Here is a 24,398-nt window from a genome sequence, read left to right as displayed (position 1 = left end):
AGATACACAGACACATTTCAAGCTTGGCAAGAGAGTCAAGCTTTGGGAAGTGGGGAAGATCTCAATCACAGTCAGCTTTCAGCGCAGAGCAGATGGTGAACATTCCGACTATATAATTTATAGGACACCATCACTATGTATTAGTCCCATACAGTGGCTGAGCTCAGCCAAACCACAGCTCATGCACACTCAGGGGGACTCTCACAGGTGATGCTCCACATGCAACCTGGGTTAGACCCAGGTTTTGAAGAAAGCACACGCTTCACGTTTCATCTCCTCTATAACACAGAGCAGAAGATGCAGTGCAGCAGCCCTTGTCCCAGAGGGTCTTCCTCTTCCCCCTAGACTGGGCAAACGCTTCCCAGCCTGCAAACTTGTGTTTGAGCTCGGTCTGCATTACACAACATCTGCGTGCAAGCAACTCCCCTTCCCTTCCCTGCGAGCAGCTCACGCAGCAGCACCGTGGATGCCAGGGCAGCCCAAGGCCAGCTGTAGGGATTTGTTTGCACTTCTTCAGGGCTGCCAAGCCATGCTGGCACAGCCTGGCATGCAGCATGCTGGGGCTCACAATGCCCAAGAGGGACGTGCACCACCACCACAGCTCAATGTCAGCAGTGCCTCAGCCTGCCTTTCACCCAGACAGATACACAGCGGGGGCAGTGCAGGACCTGTAGGTCAGGAGGGAGAATTGCTCAGGGGGCCAAGTTGGGTTGTAATGAAAAGGTAAAAAGGCAACCTCAGGTAAAGAAAACACTCCCTCTGGAGCAAGGTGAGGGCAGCTCCCGCCTTGTCTGTAAGGTTGTAGAGTTTTCAATCCCCTGCATGGCGAAAAGATGGCCTGGAGATAAGTGTGCAAGACTGAAAGCCTTTACAGGTGCCTGGAGTGCAGGCACAGAGTGACACTGTGCTATCCCAGGGCTTCCCAAGCTCCAATGCCTTTGATCCCCTGCTGTTCAGTGTAACAGCATGAGGCATTGAGGCACCCCTCAGTCCCGCAGGGGAATGAGGATTAATTAGTTGATTCTGGCACCTGTCTTTAAAGAGAGATACTCCACCACCCCATGAGCCGCAGGTTGTTACTGAGCTGAGGCAAATGCAGCCCTGGCTTCACGTCTGTGATCTCTGGAAGAGCAAGAAAAAGAAACAGCAGTGGGGGGAAAAAATTGAATATTCACACTGGAGCAATGCCAATGCTGCTGTCAAAACCAGGAGAGTGGCCAGCACAGAGGTTCAGGAGAGCTTTGAGCGGGCCAGTGCAGACAACGATAGTGCCTCAAGGACTGCCAGCCCTCAACAAACACCCAAGGTGTTCCAACAGTCCGAGCACAGGGCAGGAGCAAGGCAGTCACAGCATGGCACTGTCACCTTGTCACTGCACGGTGGGCACATAGCAGGACCAGAGAGCTTTCACAGGAAGATAGAAAAGCAACACTCCATACCGACAGAAAATGGGAAAAGCCTCCTTAGCTTGTTTAATGCTGGCTGGGCTTTTTAGTTTTTTCCAGCATGCCTGAGCAGAGGTGCTTTGGCTGGCCCTGGCACAGCTTGTCGTAGAGCCAGGAGTGCTGGGATCCAGAGGCTAGAGCAGACCCTGCACACCGGGGCCGTGTTTCCCAAGGGGAGGTGTTCTCTCTCGTTGTTTTTGTCCTTGGCCCAGCTCGGCGCCCCTTGCCGTGACACACAGAGCGCTCGGGGCTGTCGCAGCCAGCCCGCAGCTGCACCTGGGCCGGCGCGGGGAGCCTGCCCGCCCCCGTGTAAAACACGGCGCTGTCACACGCCGCTGCCTGCCCCCGGCACAGGAGCCACCCAGGCGGGGCCAGGGCACGGAGCCTCTCCTGGCTGCTCTCTAAATGCCCCAGCACACCGTCAGCTCCCGGGGAACGAGGGATGCGACACGGCAGCACGTGGCAGCTCTTGCAGAAGGAGCCCGTGGCAAAGGAAACGTGGCCCAGCACGGGCTGGGAGCCCGTGCGGCTCAGCTGCCAAGGAGCCGAGCAAGTCACATCACTCCGAGTCCCCGACCTCTCCCGCACACCGGTTCTTCACAGCCAAGACAGCCCCTCCTGCACGGAGCTGACCCCAGGGGATCCTTCCTGCCTAGTGTCGCCGTGCTGCATTAATATTTAACAGCGAGGAACAGATCCAGAGACTTTGATTTCCCCGCTGGCCAATTCAAGGATAATTGAACTGTGCAGGGAATTTCAGCATTTCAGAGGGTGGTTTCGTTCCAGTTCACACCAAAACCTAACCACGCCGCAATGCCTTGTGAGAAGGATTGCAGCCAGTTTCAGGCAGCCTCCCTGCAGTGGAGTCAGGCATGTAAGCAGCACAAAACCCGCTGATCTCAGGAGGTGCCCAGCCAGCAGGCCCCACCAAACCCTCCCCCACAGAACTTAGGTAAAAGTCAAACTCCGCTAAAGAGGAATAAAATGGTTTTTTTCTCTCAATTCCAGATTTGTAACTCCAAAGTAATATCAATTTGCCCTCATTACACACCCCCAGTGGAGGCAGGTCCTGCTGTAGAAGCAGAGCAAGCGAGGCACAGTGAATTTTCACTCGTGTGCCCAGGGTGATGCAAGAAATCAGCCACAGAAGTGAAACGAATCCAGTGGTTTTGGCTCCTGCCTCTGGGCTGCACCAGCTCTTGCCTTCTCTTGCATATAAATCACTTTTCCCCACCAGTGAAGGACAGCTGGCCACTGAATGGAAAGTGGCAGTGGTTCAGCAGCCCACAGCAACACTGCACACCGGCTCAGGGTGGGGAGTGGAGAACACTCAGAGTGCAGAGGAGACTGCCAGGGGATCTGGGCCAGCTGAATGGAAGCAGAGCAGCTGGAAGCCAGCCAGTGCTCCTGCAAAATCAAGACAAGTTAAAAACCCCACAGGAGGAAGCCTCTTCCTTGCTTTTGGCAGCAGAGCAGAGCTGACCTCTGCCACAGCTCTGCCAGCCAGCTCCAGGCAGCAGAGCAGGAGTCCCTGCTTGTCCACCAGTGCTGTGAGGAGTGCTCATGATGAGAGCAACCCAGGAGCTCTTGCAGCTTGACCAGAGCTGCTGAGCACCACTGCTGACCTGAGCCAGCCACTCCCTTCAAACTACAGGTCTTGGCAAGCAAAGACATCCAGTTTTAACCAGTCCCCAAAGCAAATAGGAGACGTGGCCTTGAATCTAAAACTCTACTGCCACTTCCAAGGTTTGGAAGGGACAGAAATATCCCCAGAGTTGGATTTATCTCTGATCTTTATTCCAGGAGCAGAGATCTTTTCCTACGGGTGCCATTTCAGTACGCAGACTTTCTCTTCCATTGGTACGGATATATCATGTTTTAACATATTTAAAAGTTGGTCTGATTTAACTGCTGGTGCAGCAGAGTCAGTGTGAGAAAACCTGGCACAGCAGAGAGCTCTAATCCCACCAGGTAATGCCAAGCAAGCTGATTTGTGCCGAAATCTCTCACAGATCACCTCTGTGAGCTGTTTGGCAAGCAGGCTGAGGATGCAAAATCTCCTTCCAGGGCCTGGATGGAAAATGAAGTCCTGTGGGTCAATCTGCCATAGCAGAGGAGACCATATTACAACCTCATTTAGTTCCATCCCCCAAAAAAGCACTGTGAAACCAAAGCTTACAGCAGTGCAACTGGTATGAACTCTTCTATACTGATTACACTGCTTTTATTCTAATTTTGCTGACATAACTGACAAACAGAAACACATTCACAAACTGAAAGAGTCAAACCAGCAACGCTCACAGGTACTTTCACCACAGAGAGGGGGATTCCTCTTTGAAAATCTCCACAGGGATAGGGAACTGAAGCAAGAGAGAGCAACGCTCACAGGTACTTTCACCACAGAGAGGGGGATTCCTCTTTGAAAAATCTCCACGGGGATAAGGAACTGAAGCAAGAGAGAAGAGAAAGCAAGTAACTTCAAAATGTTTCTGTTAGTTAAGATTTCAGTCAGCTTGGCAAGCTCTTTCACAAGGTTTGAACACAACAGAACCTGGGTAACTAGCCTTAATTCAGCTTCAGGCCTTCCATTCCTCTGATCCCAATCCAAGTACTACTTTGACAGGACCTTTTTCAAACATTAGCCCTGGCTACTCCATCCAGATGAAAGATATCCTCAGCTGCCTTGTCTCCTCTGGTAGTAAGGGCAGTGTTATGGCCTGTCTAAACTAATAGCTGACAGCTCCTAGAGGTATTTATATAGTTGAAGATGTAGCTTTAGATGTGTCCCAACTACTTTGGGTTGTAAAACATGATGGACCTGAGACACAGTGTCATATTCTTAGATACGCTCTGCTTCCCCTGCCAGTTCTAGTAAATACTTTCTCCTAAGAGTAAGAAAAATATTTGCCCCAAGGTGAAGCAAGATGCTGCTCTTAAGGAACTAGATTTTATTATGTACCAGCTGAGATTCAGCCACCTGTAGGAAGTAAAAACAGCATCTTTCTTCTTTGAAAGTAGTAGAAGGAAAGAAATACCACATCTGAAACATAACAGTGGAAAAAAAGCCCTGCTTCAAGGTGCAGGAGTGGACAGTAGCAGATGTGGGTTACACCAAAGCATTCTGGGTGGACCCCAAAAAAGTTTCATTTTCACTAGTTAAAAAAGCACAGTGAAATTACTCTTGAGGCCAAAGGGATGTAAACTGAGTCCATCTGTTATTAGAGTCAACTAGAGAGCAACCTAGGATATGGAAGTCTTCTTGCCTTATAGGAGTTGCAGAGGACACAAAAGAGTGGCTCATTTTATGCCACTTCCTTTCCCTTCCTCCCACAGACTGCACCTGCACATCGAGAGCAAATTGAAACCAGCCTATTCTAAGCCATGGTCTCCTTTATTTTGAGGGACTCAAAGCAAGAGTAAGGCTGAGACAGCATAACCAACACAGAAACTTGTTTCTCAGCATGATTTTCCCCTCTCTGGTGGCCAAGGCCTGGTTAGTACCTTCAGGATGGCAAAGCTAGCTGAAAGTAGGGCATGCCCATTAAGCTTCCAATCCTCCTTACACAGCCACGACAGTTTGCACATGTCTTTCTCCTTTGGGTTTTAGCCAGAGTCCAGCCCTTTTGGGCATCATAACACAGCTGAACGGTTTAGCTCCTTTTGTTTCAGCTGACAAACACCCTAGCCCTCCCCCATCAGCAACAATACAACTGGAGCTGGGATTTGTGTGTCCTCTGAGCAAGGATACAGGCTTTGTGCCTTGCTGAGCTGTCTTTGCAAGGACTGCCAACACTCACAGCTGATTAAGCCTGCAGTGCTGCTTTCTGCTTTTCCTGCTCACAGACAGATGTCAGAAACAAGCTAACCGAAACAGTGCACACAGCTAGAGCTCTGCACCTAGGAACATTAAAGCAGACTATTAGGGATTAAATAAATTAAACCAGAGGGGAGCTTAACACATTCTCTCTAGGCTTCATTTCTGGGTAAGAAACATCCCAGCCTTTCAAAAAGCACTGTATTCTGGCAGGTGGCTCAACTCAATGAGCAGAAAGGGCTGTATTTGAAAAGCTTTTGCCACCACCACATGGTTGAAGCCACGAGTGCAGCAAAGCACCTAACTGGGAGTTTGAGCTGCCAGCAAGGACCAGCCTGCCAGGGCAAACTGGGGCAAGCGTTTGCAGGTTTTAGAGCCCATGCCACATAAATAAAGAGCATACAACTATTACATATTACTTCTTTTATTAAATTAGAACACTCAAACCTTAATGACTTGCAGTAAGCACAAGGCACAACTTACAGCTGGTCAGAACCTGTTAGTAAAGGGATTATACACAGCATATGCCAAAGCAGCTGAGACAGCCTGTTTTCTGTGTGCTGCTGTGGTCCTGGCTGCTGGGTTTCACCTCTGGTCAGCCCCAGAGGCTGCACTACTGGAGCTCTTTGGGCTTGATAGGTGGAGTCTTTTTCTTTGAAGATCTAAAAGAGAGCTGAAGTGCTGGACTGATTATCTTCTTTAGTCCCTTCCTTCCCAGTGAGGTACCAGACATGGAAATAGTGCGTCCTTTGCTGGGCAGATGCTCACACAGCTGGATCATTAACTGCCAAGTGCAGTCTATCTAGAAGCTCCAGGCCAGCCTTCCTTCCCCATTCTTCTCTTGGTGGACAGACAAAACCTGGCAGCAAGGTTTCACATTAGACTAAGGTGCTCCATTTCAACTGAAAGAAGGAGCTGCTGCCTCTTCTCTGGTACATTGGAGACAGCAGCCTGTTCTTCCAATATTCTCTCAGAAAAACATGTAGCTCCTGGCCAAATGGAAAAGACTCAAACTTGATCATGAAATGGGATTCAGATGTAAGAGTGGATCAGAATCCCCACTTTGAATAGGAATCAAACTTTTATGAGAAGTAAGCAACTAGGAACAGTTCTGGATGAGTGGCCATGACAAGTCACTCAAAAAAAGCTTCCCAATGCGATTCCAACTGCAGCAGCTTGAATGCCTGAAGTGAAAAAAACCTGATGAACATGTGTGAAGTATCACAATGAGAAGCTAATCATCATCAGACTTCCTCATCAGCGAGACAAAGGACAAGGCAGAAACTCCTGGTATGTGACCGGCACAGATTCCTAACATTCGCACAAGTCGTTGAGCAGTAGCAACTCGAATGCCTTCCAACTGGAAACAAAATGGAGAAATTATTTAATCAATACAAAAGAAGAAAAGCAACGGTAAGCTTTGATAAAAGAAAGAACCAGAGCAGGGATCAAGTGGCTAGCTACAGAAAACCCCAAACAGGCCCATTTACTGCCCTAGTGTTAAGGAAGGTACAGTGCTGCCAGCTGGAAGTGCTGAAGGGCTTGCCAAAGGCACAGATTCTACCTGCTGGTAGGGAAACAGTCTCTGAGCATGCAGTGACAAGTACACAGAAAAGTGAAGTGTGCTGCTGCTGAATGCCAAACTCTCCCTCCAGCTTTTTAAACCAAGCAGGTAATTGGAAAGAGTGGCATATCAGACGGCAAAATCATCAGCAAAGCCACAGAGTTTGGCTGACACAAAACATGACATGGGCAAGGGAGTCACATGGCAAATAATAGCTCAGGGGCTCCCAGGAAGAGAAAACGCAGCAAGGAAGGAGTGTATCGAGGCTTTGCATATCAGAGATGGTTTTTGTTAGCTTAGGCTTGGCTTCATGAGGTTTTGAATCTGGTCTACAGGAAGGACCAGATTACTAGAAGACTCATTCCAAGGACAGCCAGACTCCTGTACCTCTACTGTTCTTGTAGACAGAGTCTGGTCCTTGACACTTATGAAGGCCAGCAGCACATGTATTTACTGTTACATGTATTTATTGCTAATATAATGATGTTTCTAACAGTCACAGAGCAGTGGAATTCAGAAATCCCTTGAGATGTCAAATAAGCACCTTACCTCCAGCTCACAGAATAGCACAGGACTGCAGTAGGCTTCTCCTAATTTACAGACAGCATTCATCTCAATGCTGCAAGCATTCACCCTGCCAACTAAAAAAAAAAAACCCAAACATTATCCCACATTACAAGCCTCATAATCAGCAATCAGTGAAGAAAAGTTTGAGGAAATTCCACATCCAGAGAACAATCCAGAGCTGAGGATTGGATTTAGCTAACTTTGAGAGCATAATAGAAGGTAAGGCAACAATGAGCAGTGCAAGTTTTGAAATGGAATTAGCTCGAAGTCTTTCATAATACTAACAGCAGGAATAGACCACATCACTCTTCATGTAACATTTACATTCTGCATAAGGGATCAGCACCATCAGCTTCCACACACTCACCAAAAGTCCTTCTGACTCATATGGTATCATGGAGTGGTCTGGTCTCCAAGGAATTCACTTCATCAAGAGAGCCATAACACAAGACAATGCTAAGACTCCTCTACTTCAGAATTAGGCCTCCTGACCCCCAAACTCCAGGAATACAGCACCTATATTCCAACACTGAGCAGTACAGTCTGGCCCCTCCAGTTCCTCAGAGCTGAAGCAGGGAGGGTACACAGGAAAGCACTGGGAGACAAAGATTAGGGGCACAACACAGACAGACAGTACACAGCAGGGATACTAGTCCTGTATTAAAATTATATTTGATAGTTTTGTAGCTCATCCATTTAGAGTCACTTTATTACCACAGTATCATATGCTTCTCACTGCTCATTAAGATTATCATTAAGACAGATCTGCAGGAGCAGATAGAACAGACTTCTGGAGCGCCACACACACACAAAAAAAATCAATGACACAAATCATATTCAGGGATTAGGGACAGAGAAGAGAGGTCTGACTGACAAAAACAAAAAGGAGAGAGGAAGTGAGCATGAGAGAACTGTGTTTTATCTAGGAAAATAATAAAAAAGGCAGAGGACTACAGAAATAATTTCAACAAAGTTGCAACAAAGCCACCAGTTTCCTTTAGTTTGTTTCAAGTTAAGTCAGTGTCCTGTTTTAAGAAAACCAAGAAAGAGCTGTGCTGCTTGAAGAGGAGGAAGAGGTGCCATACGTACCCCCAGTGACAAGAAAGCACACTTTCCCCAGGAAGAAACTGGCATCCACATGGGCTAGGGAAGTTTCAACATTCTTCAAGCTGTCAGAAAAGTACAGGCAATCCAGTTGGACAGGGAGGTTAAACCAGTGCAGCATAAGGATAACAGCAATAATTTTCAGAAGCACAATTAGAAAAACAATGATGTTAACATCTGCTGATTTGTGAGCTCGCAAAGTTCTGCTTTATGCTAAAAGCATGACATCAGAGACCTCTGTAATACCCACAGCTGTTTAATAACCCATAACATATCCTTTCTACTCAAGACTCAACAGTTAGAGTTAGTTTGAACAGTGTCCTCCATGATTTACAGACACTAAGCATCTGAATTCATTAATATCCAATGAAACTTCAGCACCACTTCGGCTCTTTCAGGAAGCGCTTGCCCACACATTTCTGCAGCACCATCTGTGCTGTAAGTATGCAGCTGGGCCTGTCATTTTTGGTAAATGAGAGCCCAGGATCATCAGTCACAAGTTAAGTAAGCAATAAAATGCTGACTTCTGTGCCTTAGCAAGTCTTTACTTGTGGCCTGGGGAAACAAGTATAATTTATACAAAGATGAGCACAAGATAATAGCAAAGGGATCAATCCCTGCAGACCTTTCTCTTTTGCCTGAGATATCCATGGTGCTGATCCCCCTGACCAGGAGTATCAGAGAACTGAGGACACAGCCACAGCCACTTGCTGGTTATTGGGCAGCACTGCCCAGTGCACATCAGACTTCTGCACATTACAGAGCTCCACAGCACACCAGCACTTCCATCTAATTCTACAGCCAGCATCTTTCCAAAGCTCAGTTCATATTGTCACAAATCCAGATCCAGAAATAAATTCTGCCTTCTCTGCTATGGCAACTTAGTGCACAACAGGCATGTTATTGGACAGAGCAGTTCAGTCCTAATCCACTGCTGGAGGCCAGAAAGCCACTGTAAAAATTACTGAGTTCTTCCACCACAGCAAGTCTTGGGTTTGAAACCCACTATTCAGCAATTCCAATACAGTAAAAATGCAGATTTAGCCATCACACCAAGAAAGAATATCAGTCCCCCCTCTCATCTTTTTGGCCTTCTCTTACCTGTACTTGCTCTTGATGTCAATCATAAACACAACCAGATCTATCCTGGGTCGGAGATGATCCCTCTCAGAAGGTAAGGGGAGGGATGTAGCAAGGTGACTGAAAGATAACAAATTTGCCAGTTTAACCAACTAGCTTGGTAAGACAGTACCCACTTTCCTATAATCACACAACCTCTGCAGTTCACCCTGTAGCAAGTTACCAGGAAGCCTGCTAATTACTAAATACGTGGGCACTGAAGAGGCACAGTGATTGTTTAAGTGGTACTCTCATATCTTAGGCCCACTCACAGTTGCTGACAGGCACAACGGTAATTGCTAGACAAGGCTGGTTATAATGGGACGCTTATTAGAGCATAACAAGACTCACAGAAACATTTGCTCTGTGCAGATCTCTATGGCAAGTCATTTTGCTTAATTGTTACAAAGAGTCCTTTCTAACAAAGCAAACCCTAAATCTTTACTGGAATATTTTGCTGCCAAGTTTCAGTTAAAATGCATCAGTGCTTTTCTGTCACATTCCAGAGACACTACTCATATGCTCACACAGCAGAGGTGACCTTTCCAGGTACAGAAGAACCTTAAACCACAAATTTGTCACTAAAAGAGCTTTGCAAGATGAAGTTATCACTCAAAAAGAGCTTCTATTATATCATTACCCTCCTTTTTAACCCTTTTGCTATGTCAGAAGCTACTAGGTTAGTTCAGGCACCCTTCTACGGTACTAGCACTGCTAATTAGAACTGTTGGAAGAAATGCAGAGTGGGGATTTTTGCATCTCTAAAAAAGCCAAACAACCACAAACAGCTAACAAAAACAAAAACCAAACAAGCATACCAACCAAAAGTTCAACCAAAAAAGGTTTCAGCAGTACATAACTGGATCTTCCACAGGGAAGAACATTATCAGCACTGCATTTTTGGAAGATCACCTTAATTTAAACTGGGAAAACAAACATCCCAGAAGTTCAATCACTCTTACAATCCACTTCCTCTCTGGAAGGCAAGGAAGAAACACTGATTCTGGACTTCTTGGGGAATGTTACTTCTAGCAATTCAATCTCAAGGACTTCACAGTGTTCTCCAGCAGCCACAGACCATGGCACACATTCCCTTCTATTAATCCTATATAGTTTGTAGTTTTGTTTGCTAGTCTCCAAATAAAGGTGTTTTGTTTCTTCTACTTATGGGAGATATGATTTAACAAAAACATTCTGAAACTAACACAAGAGATGAGCAAAGTGAGCTTGAAAGACACTGCTTATTAACTGAAACACAAACCAGCTAATTAATTTAAGGTGAAATTTAGAGAGACTCTTTGATGAAAGTATCAGATCTCCTTGGGGGGGGGAAGATAAAATTGACCCAGAAAAGCACTGCATTGTTTGGAATTCTGTTACATTTAAACCAACAGGACTAGATGATGACAGCAGTCTCCAGACAGGCACTGCAGAAGCCTTCCCACCCCACCCAGCAATAAGAGACACAAAAACCCAAGCCCTGTAATTCTTCACCCAACAGCTGTACCTGACAGGTAGACCTGTCAGATTAGATACCATATTTGTTTGTAACGTGCACAATCCCAAAGCAACTCAGCGGGGGAAAGAACCCCACTGGCTTTGCTCTATTTGCTAAATATTTGCTTTTAGCAATATTTACCCAGGGATGTATCCTGCTCTGCAGCACGAGCACACAGTTCTGTGCCTTGGAGCAGTTACCCAGCTGTAGTACCAGCACTCCACAGCTCAGCAGAGGCAGCAGGTTTCCCATAGAAAATGGGGTAATTCATTTACTATTAGTTAGCACAGACATCCAAGATGCCACAATCAGAGCACTACAGTCACTCTAATTAGCCAGCAGAACATTAGCTTGGGTTACTTTTACTGCACAGCCATGGATTACAGTGGAGAAATAACACAAACACCTTCTGAAGAGCTGACTAAACTCATTTGGTCTTGGCAAAAGAGCTGTCAAAGACATTTTATTGTAAAAAGTTAGTTAATCAAGCTTTTAAGACAGGACATGTCATGTGGCTAACGCTGGAATTCCAAGTGCATCTTAATAGCTTGAGGAGGAAAAGCACACATACATACAAACCAGAAAACAGCTACAAAGAGCATCCAAAGCAATGGACCTCTTTCAGAAACACTTGTTCTCCTGCAAGTACTTGCAAGCATTGTACATGTCCCATTTTGTCCCAGGATGTTTAATTTCTGTCTCTTAGGTGGGGGAAAAAATGTGTTGCTCTCGCACCTTTCCAATTTAGTAATCAAACATCTGCGCAACATGCAAAAGGCAAGGGTATGTGCACTGTGGACACGAACGAGGGAAATGCTTCCCCACTTTCCGTTTCCAAGCACTGCGCTGGGCACAGAGGGGTTTGCCCGTGCAGATGCGGCCACATCTGGGCACTGCTGCTCCCTAGCGCTCGCAAGAGCGAAGTCTCTCTCTGAACCGCGTGCTCTACAGCTCCAGCTCCTGCCACGGGCACGGGAGCCGCGCTTTAACCAATTTCGGTGCATGGCGAATCGGAAGCTTTCCGTGAGTCCGCCTCACAGCCGCTGGCTTGCACCGCTTGGCCCAGGCGGCAGCGGCGCCGTGTGGGCCGGGCCGCGGGCGGCGCATCCCGCTCTGCTCCGCTCGCTCACCCCTCACTCACATGCTGATGTTGAAGTCCTTGCTCTCCTGCAGCATCGCCTCCGCCAGCTTCCGCTGCAGCGCCTCGTCCGAGCCCACGAGCTGCGGGCAGAGGGAGAGCGCGGCCCGCGCGCATTTGGATACCGGCCCCGGACAGCCGGCCCGACCCGGCGCGGGTACGGGACAGGCGGGGCCCACAGCGGGGCCGCGCCGGGGAAGGGGAAGGAGGAGGGACGGCCGGGCCGCGGAGCGGCGGCGCCACCGCCGGACCTACCAGGAGGACGCCGGAGTTGAGCGCCGGGAGCTTGTCGAAGGGCCGCAGCACCGCCATCCCCGCGGCAGACGGCGCCGCCGGCCCGCCGGAATTCAAACGCAGCCGCGCTCCGCCTTGCGCCGACGTGAGCGGCGGGGCCGGGCCTGCGGGCCCTGCGGTTACCGGCGGGCGGCAGGGGGCGCTGCGGGCTGGCGCCATCGCCTCACGGGCTGTCCCCGCTCGGGAGGGACGCGCAGGGGTCGTCGTGTCCAGCTCCTGCCCTGCACAAGGGTCCCAGCGGTCACACCGTGTGCCTGACAGCGTCGTCCAAATGCTTCCTGAGCTCTGTCAGGCTTGGTGCCGTGGCCACTTCCCTGGGGAGCCTGTCGCCGTGACTGAGCACCGTCTGGATGAAGAAACTTTTTCTAATATCCATCCTAAATCTCCCCTGACACTGCTTCAGGCCGTTGTCCTGGGTTTTTGCTCGTTGCCAAGGACCCGTGCTGCCCATGCAGTTCCTCAGGAGGAGGCTGTGGGCTGCAGGGGTACAGCGTGGGGCCCCTCTGAGCACTCGGGTACCACAGCGTGTGACAAGGACAGACAATCACCATAAAACCCTGCAAAGCAGCCCTGCTGCTGTGCCGTCCAGATACCCCAGCTGGGCCTGAGGCACCCACAGGTAACACTGGAGGGATGCTGAGGGGAGGACGCTGGCCTTGCCCCGGCTGTGCAGGGGGATCATGAACACCTTTAGCTTCTGAGAAGCAGAGCCCCTGTTATATCCAGGGCTGTGCTGCTCCCTGGCCCTTGCCGTGAGCCGTTGCCTGTCTGTTTACTCAAGACTGAACAACAGCAAAGACTTCAGTAAAATTCCACTGCCTCCTTACATTGCAATTTATAATGTGAACTAACACATGGAATCATAGAATCGTTAGATTGAGAAGACTTCTAGCATTAATTGACCCAACACTGTCATGTTCAAAACAACCATGTCCCTGCATGCCACGCCTTTTCAAACACTTCAGGGATGGTAACTCCAACACACACTTGGCCAGCCTGTTCCACTTCCTGATCACCCTTTCAGTGCAGCAATATTTCCTAATATCGAGTGGAAACCACCCCTGGAGCAACTTATCCTACTGCTTGTTACCTGGGAACAGACACCAACCCCCACCTGGCTACAGCCTCCCTCCAGGGAGCTGCAGAGAGTGATAAGGCTCCTGAGCCTCGTTGTTTCCAGGCTAAACAACCCCAGCTCCCTCGGCTGCTCCTCGTAACACTTGTGCTCTGGACACTTCATCAGCTCCTTCTCTGCCCTTCTGTGGACATGCTCCAGCACCCCGATGTCTTTCTTGTAGTGAGGGCCCCAAAACTGAATACAGGATTTGAGCTGTGGCCTCACCAGTACCAAGTATGAGGGAAAAATGTTAACATAGTTAATGCACTTTCATACTATAAAGACTGCTTGATAACATAGCTAGGGAAGGGAATTTCCCTAACACTGTGTGGCAGTAGAAACTGGCTTTGCACACTGAATTATCCTGTGTGAGGTTTTGCAGCAGCTCCAGCAGGCTCAACCTCCATCCTGCCCCTTCCTGGGTGCCTTCCCCCTCACCCCCAGCCTGGTCAGCCTCTCCCCAGCCCAGTGCTCCCCTGCCTGTGGCACAGGCAGGAAGGGGCCTGGGCAGAGGCACTGCAGGAACAGAGATAGGCTCAGTTTCCTCATTCCGAGGTTAGAGCAGGAGGATGACATGCAGTTATGTAAAACCTCAGAGGTCCAGTGTACCTCAGTGGCCTGTGGTCCACCTTGCTGCATGTCCTGATCTTTGCCTCACCCCTGAGTTTGGCTCCACCTTGGTGTGGAAGGGGGTCCAGAACCCATTCTGCTGCCTGCGGGTGCTGGCTTTCACTGCCCTTTCAACCAGGGTACCTCCAAATGGCAGGAGATGTGCCAGGGCAGAAAGAAGGCTGCAGGAGAATGGAGACACATCTGCCACTCTGCAACAGTCTGGAGAGGGGAGGCAAAGGGGAGAGAGACAGGGTTAACAAAAGCTGACATCACATGGCCACTGTGGCGTTTTTGATCTTGACAAAGGCAGACGGTTTCCCTCATTGCCAGCATGAGACAAATTACAGGTGAAGCAGAAGAGATTACAAGATATTTCTGGCTGTTTTTGAGTTTAGTGGGGGGAAGGGAGGATGAATTCAGGGCAGACTTGTCCTAAAGATGGGAGACAAGCAGATGCAATAAATAACAAGAGCCAGCTCCCAGGCTGGGGGGATGTAGAGAGCAAATAGAACAATGTTCCTTTTGGGCTGCTGAAGGTGTGGAAATATGTTAAAAGCTCTGGTCCCCACCTAAAAGGTGTTTGTCCTCTTTCTGCCCCATTACCTATTCTCTGTCCCCACTGAAGGACCTGGGTGGCTTTAGGGTCTGCTCAGGGACATGCTTGCTGTGCCCTGCTGCTGCAGGCTTCTGTCTTCTCACCATACTGGTGCCTGTTGATATTCAGCAGATCCAGATGAGCTACCACTCATCCCACAGTTAGAAAATTATTTTTCATGGTAGAGGGCATTGTAAGGAAGTGGAGACTCAGGCTAGCACTGTGTGTGCAGCTCTTGCCTAGATCTGTAGGTTGGCAAGGAGAGGAGGGCAGAGGGATGAGGTGTGGTTGGTGTTGGAAGCCAGGGTGTATTGTACATATCCCTGAGTAACTGTGTCAGGTTGTTTCACCTCTTACTGCCCCATTTCCAGTTTGCAAAGTGGGACTAATGAGTTGATCTCTTCTTCTGAGTGGTGCAGGAGAGCTGAGATGGGTGTCAGGACACTGGCCCAGAGTGTCAGCAGAAGGGACAAGAGCAGGGCATGATATGGAAGGAGAGAGCTCCTGATTTTTACTCTGTGGGCCATTGTACATTGCTCTGGTAGCACAAACCATTCCACAAATGGGTAGAAGTGTATTGCAGTCAACATGAAGATGTTCTGATGCTGCCAAAAAACCACAACTGACATCAGCAAGATTTGGCCTGGCCATCATGAGTGCTCCCTTGGAATGGAGCAGCTGCTCCTGCAGCAGGACTGCACCAGCCAGTACAGAAAATGTTCAAAAGCACACCTTGTCCTCATGTATCCATGTATCCATGGCCAGTTTGCTGTATGATTCATCCAGTGGCTGCATCTCAAGGTATTTTCTCTCTGATTTCTCCCTTGGTTCTCTCTGAGCAGCCAGAGGAGCACAGGAGACAGGTTTTGGAGACGGTCTGGAGAGGAGCACTGACCCCAGCATGGTCCCAGCTGTCCCAGTGACAGCTCCCAGCTCCTGACAGCCCCATGCAGTAGGAGTTCTAGGAGATGTCACCTGCTCCTGCATTACTGGCTCCAGGCTGACTTCTCTCTGTCCCTCCTGGGAAGCCTGCGAAATAGAGCTCGTGTGTATTTGATTGCACTTGTTCTCTCACTAATAGACAAAAATTATATCATTTGCAGCAAGTGCAGATTATTAGAGAAATTAATGACATTTTCACATATGTTGCTGGCAACTTCTGCTTCCTTTGGCAAAGGCTCTTCACAGCTATATTTAGACCCAAAGTAAGTCAGCTTTTTTCATTCTGCTCTTTAATTTAACTCACTATACACATTTCCTTCATTTTTTATCAACTCAGCAAAGCTTCTCTAATGTTTTTATTGGTTTGCTTTATTTTTTTTTAAGTTGCAGTAGCACCCAGAAGGTGGGTTAGTGTGCTTTCCCACCAGACTATCCCCAGCTGATGCCCTGCCATGCATCCCATGTGCCTTCTGCATCCTGCAGTAGCTCCCTCACCTCCTGCAGCTGAGCAGGGAAGCATTTCTGTGACCCTTGCTGAAGTTTTGTCCTCTACTGCAGACCTTGGGGAAGCCAAGTTGGATAAACTCCATCTTCTCCCATGCTTCTACCTACATTGGGAGAGTAATATTGGGAGATTGGTCTTGCTTTAAAGACAGGCATCGACATGGGTTTGGTCATCTCAGAATGGTGCTGATAAAAGACTAAAAGACACTGAAGCCCAGTGGAAAAACTTGTTAAGAAAGACTGGAATAACACTTAAGCAGGCCTGGGATTAAGCTGAGCTCAGTACATTGTTTATGCTGTGATTTATGGATGTGCTACAAGCAGGAAGTATGGAACTGAGGTTGCCTGACCATCTCTTTTTTTTTTTCCAGCCAAGACTTTTGTCTTTGGTTTTGAGAAGGGTTTCTTGATTTCTGCTGTGGCTGGGTGGCCCTCTCACATCAAACCTGACCCCATGTTCGCCTTCATCACGCAGGTGAATTTGTGGTTGCCCAGAGATATGGAGGGAGTCAGGGGCTTGGTGATAGGAAGGTGTCAGGGGATGAATGGCTTTGAGGGGCTCAGAGTGTGGACAGACATTCAGAGGCTTCCTCCAAGCCAGGTGAAGGGGGCTGGAAGGCCCCAAGGCACCAGGCAGAATGAGATGCACAAGCTTATGCCTGGAAGACCTGAGTGGCACACAGCTGCCTCATCTGAGGTGGAAGCTGAGCTGCAGCTGAAGAGTTTCCATGCAGATGGAGCTGCACTGGCACATCAATGCCTGGAGCTGTCTCGCAGCTTTAGCTCTTGTTGGAAACCAAAGGATGTGACAGCACCTGAGAGCCCGGTCACAGGCAGCAAGCAGCTGAGTCAGAGGCACGGGGTCTTCGAGCATGTCCCAGCTCCAGCAGCACAAAGCCCCGTGGTTGCTGCATCCAAGGGTGCTTCAGACTCATCTGGGGGAATTCCTGCTTGAAGCAAGAGAGGCTGCCATGTCGTGACCTTGCTGCTGCTGTAGTGGTGGCTGCAGAAAGACGTGATCACCATCCCTTGTCACGTCCTCCCAGTGTTTGCGTGGCAGGGAAGTGAGCCAGAGGAAAAAATGACCTCGTGAGTCAAAACTATTGCTGTTCTGGGGTTTTGGCTGCAGGAGCAGCATGCTGGCATTAAGCCGAGTTTAAATCTGGGAATAAGTTGAAGACTGGCAAATACACACTAGCTCTGATGTGCCCCTGAGGTGACCTAGAAGAGAGAGTCAGGACAGTTGGCCAGGGACAATGGGAGGAGCTTACACGTTGTGGCATGAATGTACCTGGCCTGGCAGGCTCTACTGAGTGCCTGCAGCTTCACCACAGACCAGTCACCTGGATAAATTAATAGTCTCCTGCCTTGTGCCACTGATCTCCCTCTCATTTTCTCTGCACACCTGGAAAGCAGTTCACCTTTTGCCCTCTCAAATGGACTGTCTTTGCCTGCCCTAAAGATTTGCTCTGAGGATGCAATAAACAATATCCTTCCAAAGTTATTTTTGAAAATCTTTTTCTCCAAACCACAGGTTTCTCTCCTAGTATGGTCAAAGCGGTGGGGCTTGAGTTTTCTGCCCCCTGAAGAGAGATTAGTGAAGCAATAACTGTGCTGATGGTCAAGGTGTCATGTCCAAACTTCACTGAGGTTAAAATTAAGGCACGATTGCAGGCTCCACTCTGGCAATCATCTGGAGGGCCCACCTTACTGGGGCAAACCAAGAATCAGTTAGCTAAACCTAATGGGTCTGATCCTCCATGCAGATATCCTGCTAGGTATGGAGGGCTTGCTAGGCCTATACTCAGTGCTTCTAAGCTGTTATGAAGTTACATCAAGAAGAAGTGAGGCTTAGGAGGACCTAAGGAGGATGAAGAGGAAGTCACAGAGCATATCAGTCAGCTCCATCACAGCCTTGTCTCTACCCTGGTGGATGAAACCCTGGCACAGACCAGGTGACAGACCCTTATCATGCATTACCCTTGGAGCTGGCAGGCGTGCATGGGCTCTGTCAGCATCCACAGCTTGGCTGGAGAGAGGCTGAACTCCTTTGTGCCTGAAACACAACCTTCTGGGAATTAAGACCTCAAATCTCACAGCTCCTGGTGTGTAGCAGACACAAATTCGTGCCTCATATTAATAGTATCCACTGCATTTCAGTGGATACTATTAATCCTGAAAACCTTTAAAATAACCCACTGTGGCACTCTGCAGGGCTGTAAGTGTCAAAAACTAAGTGAGTGGAGCTGGACAGCCCAGGCAGGAGAGCAAGCAGTTCTTTGGGCTGGAGCCAGTTGTCTGATTGATTTTGCTAAAACTCTTTTGTGTTGAACAATTTCTGGGTCTTGGTGAAAATTTCCCTTTGTAAAAAACAAAACAAAACAAAACAAAACAAAAAACTAAAAAACCCACATGCAAACAAAAAAACCCAAACAACAAAAAACCTCAATATGAAAAAAACCAAACCAGTTTGCATGTTCCTATTTTTGTGCTGCTGAAAAGCTAAAAATGTTTTAACAAAACATCTCTTGTCAGCAGCAGCAATGACAGAATTAGGTATGGATTCAGGAAAAAGGTATTTCACTGAAAGCAAGAATAGTACTTCAGACAGCATTGTTTTTATGTTTCCTGAGGAAGATTCTTTTGGTCAAAGTATTAATTGTTTTAATTTTACATAAAAGCCCTGAAGGGAGTACTAACCCCCTTTTGCCTCTAACCTCCCCCTCTCTCTGCCTCCCACCCACTGACGAAAAACCACCAGCCCCAGTCCTTGGGCTGCACAGCCAGTAAATCTGCGGAGCCTGCAGGTTCTGTCCGTCCCCATCAGCTCGAGCTCACACACGTGTGCCCCAGCATTTCTCCTCCTCCGGGGCTGCAGCCGGGCTGCGGGTGATGCGGGAGGAGGGAGAGCATCCCGCGGGCAGCTCCCTCGTGGCTCTGACCCGGGTACCATGTGCGGGGGAGCTGGGGATGCTCGTTGCCATAGCGACCTCTCTAAAACGCTCCCCCCTCCCCGCGCCGGGACGCAGCCCGTTGCAGACAGTCGTTCTTGCGTGTGTGGGGGAAGGCGGGCGGTGGGATGCCCTGGGGAGGCTGCACCGGGGCTGACACTGCCGCGGAGGCGGTGGGGGAAGCCCCCGGGAGTCCCGCTGGGCAATGAGGCCACGCTGCCGGCTGTCTGTCCTTCCCCCGCCCGCCGCGGCTGCCCCCGCCATCCCTCCCTCCCTGCCTGCCTCCCGCCCATCCGCGCCTGTCGCCTCCCGCTGTCGCTCAGCTCTCCCGGCGCGGGGTCCCTTCTCCCTGGCACTGCCTGGCCGGGAAAGGAGCCTGACTCATCCCGGCTGCGACCCGGCAGATGCCGGAGGGAGCAGTCTCGTCCCGTCGCCCTGCACCCGTGGAAGAAGGTAGGTGACAGGTGTCAGGTCATGCAGCGGTGCTTGTTGGGGATGCGGTGCATGGGAGCGAGGTCATCTCTGGGTCCCCAGTGACCGGCAGCTCTGTGGCCCGAGATGCAGCCTGCCCCGGGGTGCCCAGGTCTGCAGCTTGCTCCGGGGTGCCCAGGTCTGCAGCCTGCGCCGGGGTGCCCAGGTCTGCAGCCTGCCCCGGGGTGCCCAGGTCTGGGGGAATCTCCTGTGATCGAGGTGAGCCCACGGCTTGTAACGCTGCAAAATGAGTTGTGCTCCCAGCCACGCACACGGGAGGGTTCTGCACCCAAATTCTCCTGTGGGCTGCTCCCAGCCTCCCCCAAGCAGTTTGTGCCCTGCCACTACCAACGTGGCCCCTGGGGCTCCTGTCACAAGTGTACCCACAGCTCCTCGGGGGCAGTGGGAGGTGGCATAGGGGATCCACGGGTGACATTGAAGGCAAGAGGCTGGAGTGAGGTGTAGCACAGGTTTAAAAGAGGTCAGACAGCTTATCTATATAAGACACGGTTTTGGATGGAAGACCAAGGACTCTTTTGTGCCTTTGGGGGCACGTGGATGTCCCAGTGCAAAATGAGGTGCTGAAGGTTAAGGCATATTTTATATCTGCAGAACTGCTCCAGAAAGCTGACATCTTTAAAGGAAACTCCCTCTTTTCAGTATTTGCAGCCAAAATCTGCTCACTCGCCTGACAAAAGCAAGTTGCTTCTGCAGGCCAGCCCTGCAGAGGCTGGAGGGGGGGCTCTGACACCTCATCCAGTGCTCAGCTTGGCCACGATGAGGATCCTTCCTGAGGGGGTGGGGTGGTGAGCAGCGTGGGGACACAGCAGGATAGGGCTGCATAGCAAGTAGACTGAAGAATAGTTGCTGGCGAGGAGCTAGGAAGTGCTGGCTCTACTAGTGATGGAGGAAGGATGAATTGGGAAGTGTGTAGGGCTGCTTTTTATTGCAGTGCTTTTTTGGATGGCAGCTTCACTCACACATTTAGGAAATTAATTATCAGGGAAGGGAGTGAAGTTCTTGGCTTTCCTCCCATCAGCCCAGGAGGTCCAAGCTGAGCTCACCTTCACAGTGTCCCTAATCCTGCCCATTGCTGTTGCCCACCAGGGGCAGATACCAGCTGCTGAGACACCTCTGAAAAAGGGGTTTGCAGCAGCTCGAGATACCCAGGATGTCTGCAGCTGCACATGGGGGGTGCAGGGGGTGCAAAGGAGCTACTTTTGCAGAGCATGTAGGAAAGCTGTGCTGAGGGGTTTCTGGCCCGGAGTTCAGACCCAACTCCTGTTGCAGAAGGGGTTTGTGCCTAATTCCCTACATGGTCCCCTAAGTTGTGTTAAGGGAAGCCCCACAACTCCTCACAACACCTCTGTGATGTTGTTGCAAGTTATGGTGGGAGCTTTCCTCAGCAGCTGTTCATCTGAGGAAGGCACAGGCTGCCATGAAGAGGCAGCAGCAGTGCTCAGATCAGATCCATGGCAATAAGTGGGAGGAAATCAAGCATTTTCTGCAGTTTCTTGCTTATGGTAATAAGAATTGCAGCTTGTTTCAGATCTTACCCTGTGACAAAAAACTTGCTGTTACAGGCCCTCCTGGGACAAGAGGTGTCCAGCAGATAAATGCTGCTGGGCACTTTGGAAACAGCTGATGGCTGTGGTATTAAAAAAAAAAATAAAAAAGCCCAGCCCCTGGTGTGGAAAAGGCACCAACCTTATGGGCCAGGAGCAGGGAAGAGGATGGAAATACTCAGAGCTCTCCCCAACCTCCTCTTAACCCACCCTGTTCAAGGAATTTGGGGATATATGGTTATTGCAGAGGGATGACTTGAGTGATGGTCAGACGTGACAGCTGTCATCTGCCTGGAGAAGCAGGAGTTTGATGTGGGTGTTCCCACTGAAGTCAATGGGCATTTCATCACTCCCACCAAAGGGTGAGGGTTATGGAAAGCCCCCTTTCAGGACTGCGTTTTTGTGCCCAAGTCTGGCACCACTGTGCTCTCCCAAGCATGAGGGTGCCAGGCTTAATCCACCAAAGCCTTTAACAAGCAGCACATTTGCAGTGAAAACACAAAAGATCTGGTTCTGGTGAAGTCGTAGCCATGCTTTTTGTGTGAAATGCTTTTTTATCCCCTTTTCTGTCCCTGCATGATCCACACCCTGGCTGTTATTTTGGTGCAGAGCAAGCAGCAGAGCTGAACAGGCCGGGCACCTTTATGGATTGCAGTGTGGGTTGCTGTCTCCCTCACAAAGGATGGGGATAAGGGGTGGGATCAAATGTGATGGCATTACAGATTTAAATGGCCCTAGGTTAGGGTGCATGCCCTAAGCATGGCATCAGCAGGCCCATAATGGTGGGGAGATAATGTGCCAGGGAACCAGCAGGTTATGGGGCTGGGACCCCATTTGTTCACCCCTCCAGAAATATTCAGCTCTGACATCTTAACAAGGAGATGTTTGCTCCTTCCTGCTCTCCCATTTTTAGTGCTGGGCCAGCAGCAATCACACAGTGTGATGTTGTTTTGTGTTCCCCAGGGCAACGCTGCTCCGGACTCACCTCGCACCCGGCTGGCCAGGGGTTCTTGGCAAGGCAGATCGGCTGCTCCCGGTGAGTGCCCCCACTGCACAGTGGCTGATGTGGTGGAGGGATCTCAGGTCTGCTCACAGACTGGTGCTGAACCAAGGACCCTGAGCCCTGGCAAAGCAGGACCTGAAATAGAGGTGCAGTAAGGGAGGGCTCAGCCCTGAGCCAGACCAGCTCAGACTGGGAATTCAAAGAGGTAATGGAGTGTCAGGGGAAGCAGAATTTCCCTCAAGCAGGAGGTGAGAGGCAGCTGTATTTACCCACTGCCTACGTCTAATCACTGGCAGCAGGGTTGGGGGCAAGTAAGCTCAACCCTCTCTGTGGGGAGGGAGTAGGATTGACACACTGTGGAGGGGTCCCAGCAATGATCCCAAAATCATTGACCTCTCCCAGTGGATGAGGTGCCTTCATGTGCAACCAAGCATGAACCAGGGCTGTGAGGAGGGACTGGGCACTGCTGATGAGGCAGATGTCTTATGATTAGTCCTGGTGGAGGAGGTGGTTTTGGGTGGTGGAGGTGTGTTTTGGGTGCTCCCACTGCATGAGCTTTCTCTCCTTTTCTCTGGCAGCCATGCCCCACTTCTTGGATTGGTTTGTGCCCGTGTATCTGATGATCTCCATTCTCATCCTGGTGGGCTTTGGAGCTTGCATTTACTACTTTGAACCAGGACTCCAGGAAGCCCATAAGTGGCGAACACAGAGGCCAATCATGGAGCGAGACCTTCGGAAGACGCTGATGATTCGGGACAACCTGGCCTTTGGGGTGCCTGAGGTCTGACCAGCTGCCTGTCACAGCCAGAGGAATCTCTCCTGGGTAGGCAGCAGACCACGAGCCTCACTAGGGATGGCAGTCCTGTCCTGGTAAAAGTGGGGCTGGTCATCACTTTGCTCTCTGCTGATGTGGATCTCGTACTCATCACTCACCATTCTGCCCCTTTGCTTCTTAGTCAAGATTTGTTTGGCTGGGCTTTCCATGTGCTCACAGCTCTTCAGCCAGCCAAGGACTTCTGCTCCTTCCTGTGGCCAAGACTGATGAACCACTCAAATGAAGTATCCCTTGTTAATCACTTGAGTTTGAGCTGCCTGGCATCTTGACAGGATCTTCAGTGGGAGACATACCAGGTTTTGCAAAGGGATACAGAACCATGTACTCCTATTCCCTAGTTTAAATCTAACACAGTCTAAGTCCAAGGGGTATTTTGGGGAAAATAAATGGGGTTTTAATACAAATTGTTACTTCAGGTGAGCTCTTCCCAGCACCACCCTTGATGATGAGCTTGCTGAAGCTCTGTGCAGAGGGACCAAGGGCTCAGTGAGCCTCAGAGACTGAACACCTTTATCCTTGCTAAATGCACACCCTTTCTGTGTCTGTTTGGGAGATGGAGAACATCCATCCCCACATCCATTCCAGATGCACCACACACAAATTAAAGGTCTTTATTAAAGAGGTTGGTTCAAGTCCTGCATCAAGCTGAGAATGTTCTGCAGCTCTCCATGCAGGGATACTGCCAGACTTAGCACATCAGCTGCTCCTGGTCTGCCTGACCTTCTGCTCCTCTGTCATGGAGGGGGATGGGACAGTCTGTGAAGCTACTTGCACTTGTTCAGTCCCCTGCACTGAAGAGCCCTACAGCTTGGACAGGCTCTCTTTCTTAACTGTTTCCCAATGAAAGCTGTGAAACATCCCTCAGCCCTTTTTCCCCCTGTGTGTCTCTGAGAGGGAACATTGAGCCTGCCATCTAAATGGGCCCATTGTACCACCTTTGCTTCCTGGACCCAAGCTGTATAATGTGGGTCTGGCACAAAATCCCATGTTAATAGACTTTCTGCACTGTCACAGGGATGACCAGCCACGAGAGTGCTGTATGAAGCTGTGACAGTGGGGCTGAGAGGGATATCCCCATCCTCTCTCTCCCTGACAGCCTGGTGCAATGCCCAGTGTGTACAGGGAGGTTTGAGAGAGCAAGGAGCCTGTGGCAGGAGGTTGTGTCTCCTCTCCTCCCACCCCAACATCCACCCTTTGCATGCATGTAGGTGCCATGGTGCTACCTGTGAATGCACAGAGGGATTCTGTGTGCCCCACTCC

At 49.9% G+C, this 24,398-nt stretch overlaps 2 protein-coding genes across 2 annotated transcripts; one reads left to right on the top strand and one right to left on the bottom strand.

The window, feature by feature from the left end:
* Positions 1-5,682: 5,682 nt before the first annotated feature.
* Positions 5,683-12,612, bottom strand: CENPM (centromere protein M). Its single transcript, XM_039725448.1, has 6 exons — positions 12,505-12,612; positions 12,253-12,332; positions 9,596-9,694; positions 8,480-8,559; positions 7,373-7,464; positions 5,683-6,619 (listed from the first exon to the last, which is right to left on the bottom strand). The coding sequence occupies exons 1-6, from the start codon at positions 12,559-12,561 to the stop codon at positions 6,494-6,496; spliced, it is 534 nt and encodes a 177-aa protein (XP_039581382.1). The 5' UTR covers positions 12,562-12,612; the 3' UTR covers positions 5,683-6,493.
* Positions 12,613-19,240: 6,628 nt separating this feature from the next.
* LOC120510041 lies at positions 19,241-23,770 on the top strand. The gene is made up of 3 exons (XM_039725449.1): positions 19,241-19,717; positions 22,264-22,336; positions 22,882-23,770. The coding sequence occupies exons 1-3, from the start codon at positions 19,265-19,267 to the stop codon at positions 23,088-23,090; spliced, it is 735 nt and encodes a 244-aa protein (XP_039581383.1). The 5' UTR covers positions 19,241-19,264; the 3' UTR covers positions 23,091-23,770.
* The last annotated feature ends 628 nt before the right edge of the window (positions 23,771-24,398 follow it).

The sequence above is a fragment of the Passer montanus genome, unplaced genomic scaffold (genome assembly GCF_014805655.1).
Source record: "Passer montanus isolate IOZ18808 unplaced genomic scaffold, ASM1480565v1 scaffold55, whole genome shotgun sequence".
In the NCBI taxonomy this organism is placed as follows: Eukaryota; Metazoa; Chordata; class Aves; order Passeriformes; family Passeridae; genus Passer; species Passer montanus.
The sequence above is the reverse complement of the archived record's forward strand: the minus strand, read 5'-3'. Positions and strand labels throughout refer to the sequence as shown.

Coding starts and splice junctions, on each gene's coding strand:
- CENPM (XM_039725448.1), bottom strand. CDS start 12,561: ATGGCGGTGCTGCGGCCCTTCGACAAGCTCCCGGCGCTCAACTCCGGC. Junction 8,560..9,595: donor GACATCAAGAGCAAGTACAG/GTAAGAGAAGGC, acceptor CTTTTCTGACAG/CTTGAAGAATGTTGAAACTT. Junction 6,620..7,372: donor TGCTATTCTGTGAGCTGGAG/GTAAGGTGCTTA, acceptor TTTTGTTTCCAG/TTGGAAGGCATTCGAGTTGC.
- LOC120510041 (XM_039725449.1), top strand. CDS start 19,265: ATGTGCGGGGGAGCTGGGGATGCTCGTTGCCATAGCGACCTCTCTAAA. Junction 19,718..22,263: donor CCCTGCACCCGTGGAAGAAG/GTAGGTGACAGG, acceptor TGTGTTCCCCAG/GGCAACGCTGCTCCGGACTC. Junction 22,337..22,881: donor AGGCAGATCGGCTGCTCCCG/GTGAGTGCCCCC, acceptor TTTCTCTGGCAG/CCATGCCCCACTTCTTGGAT.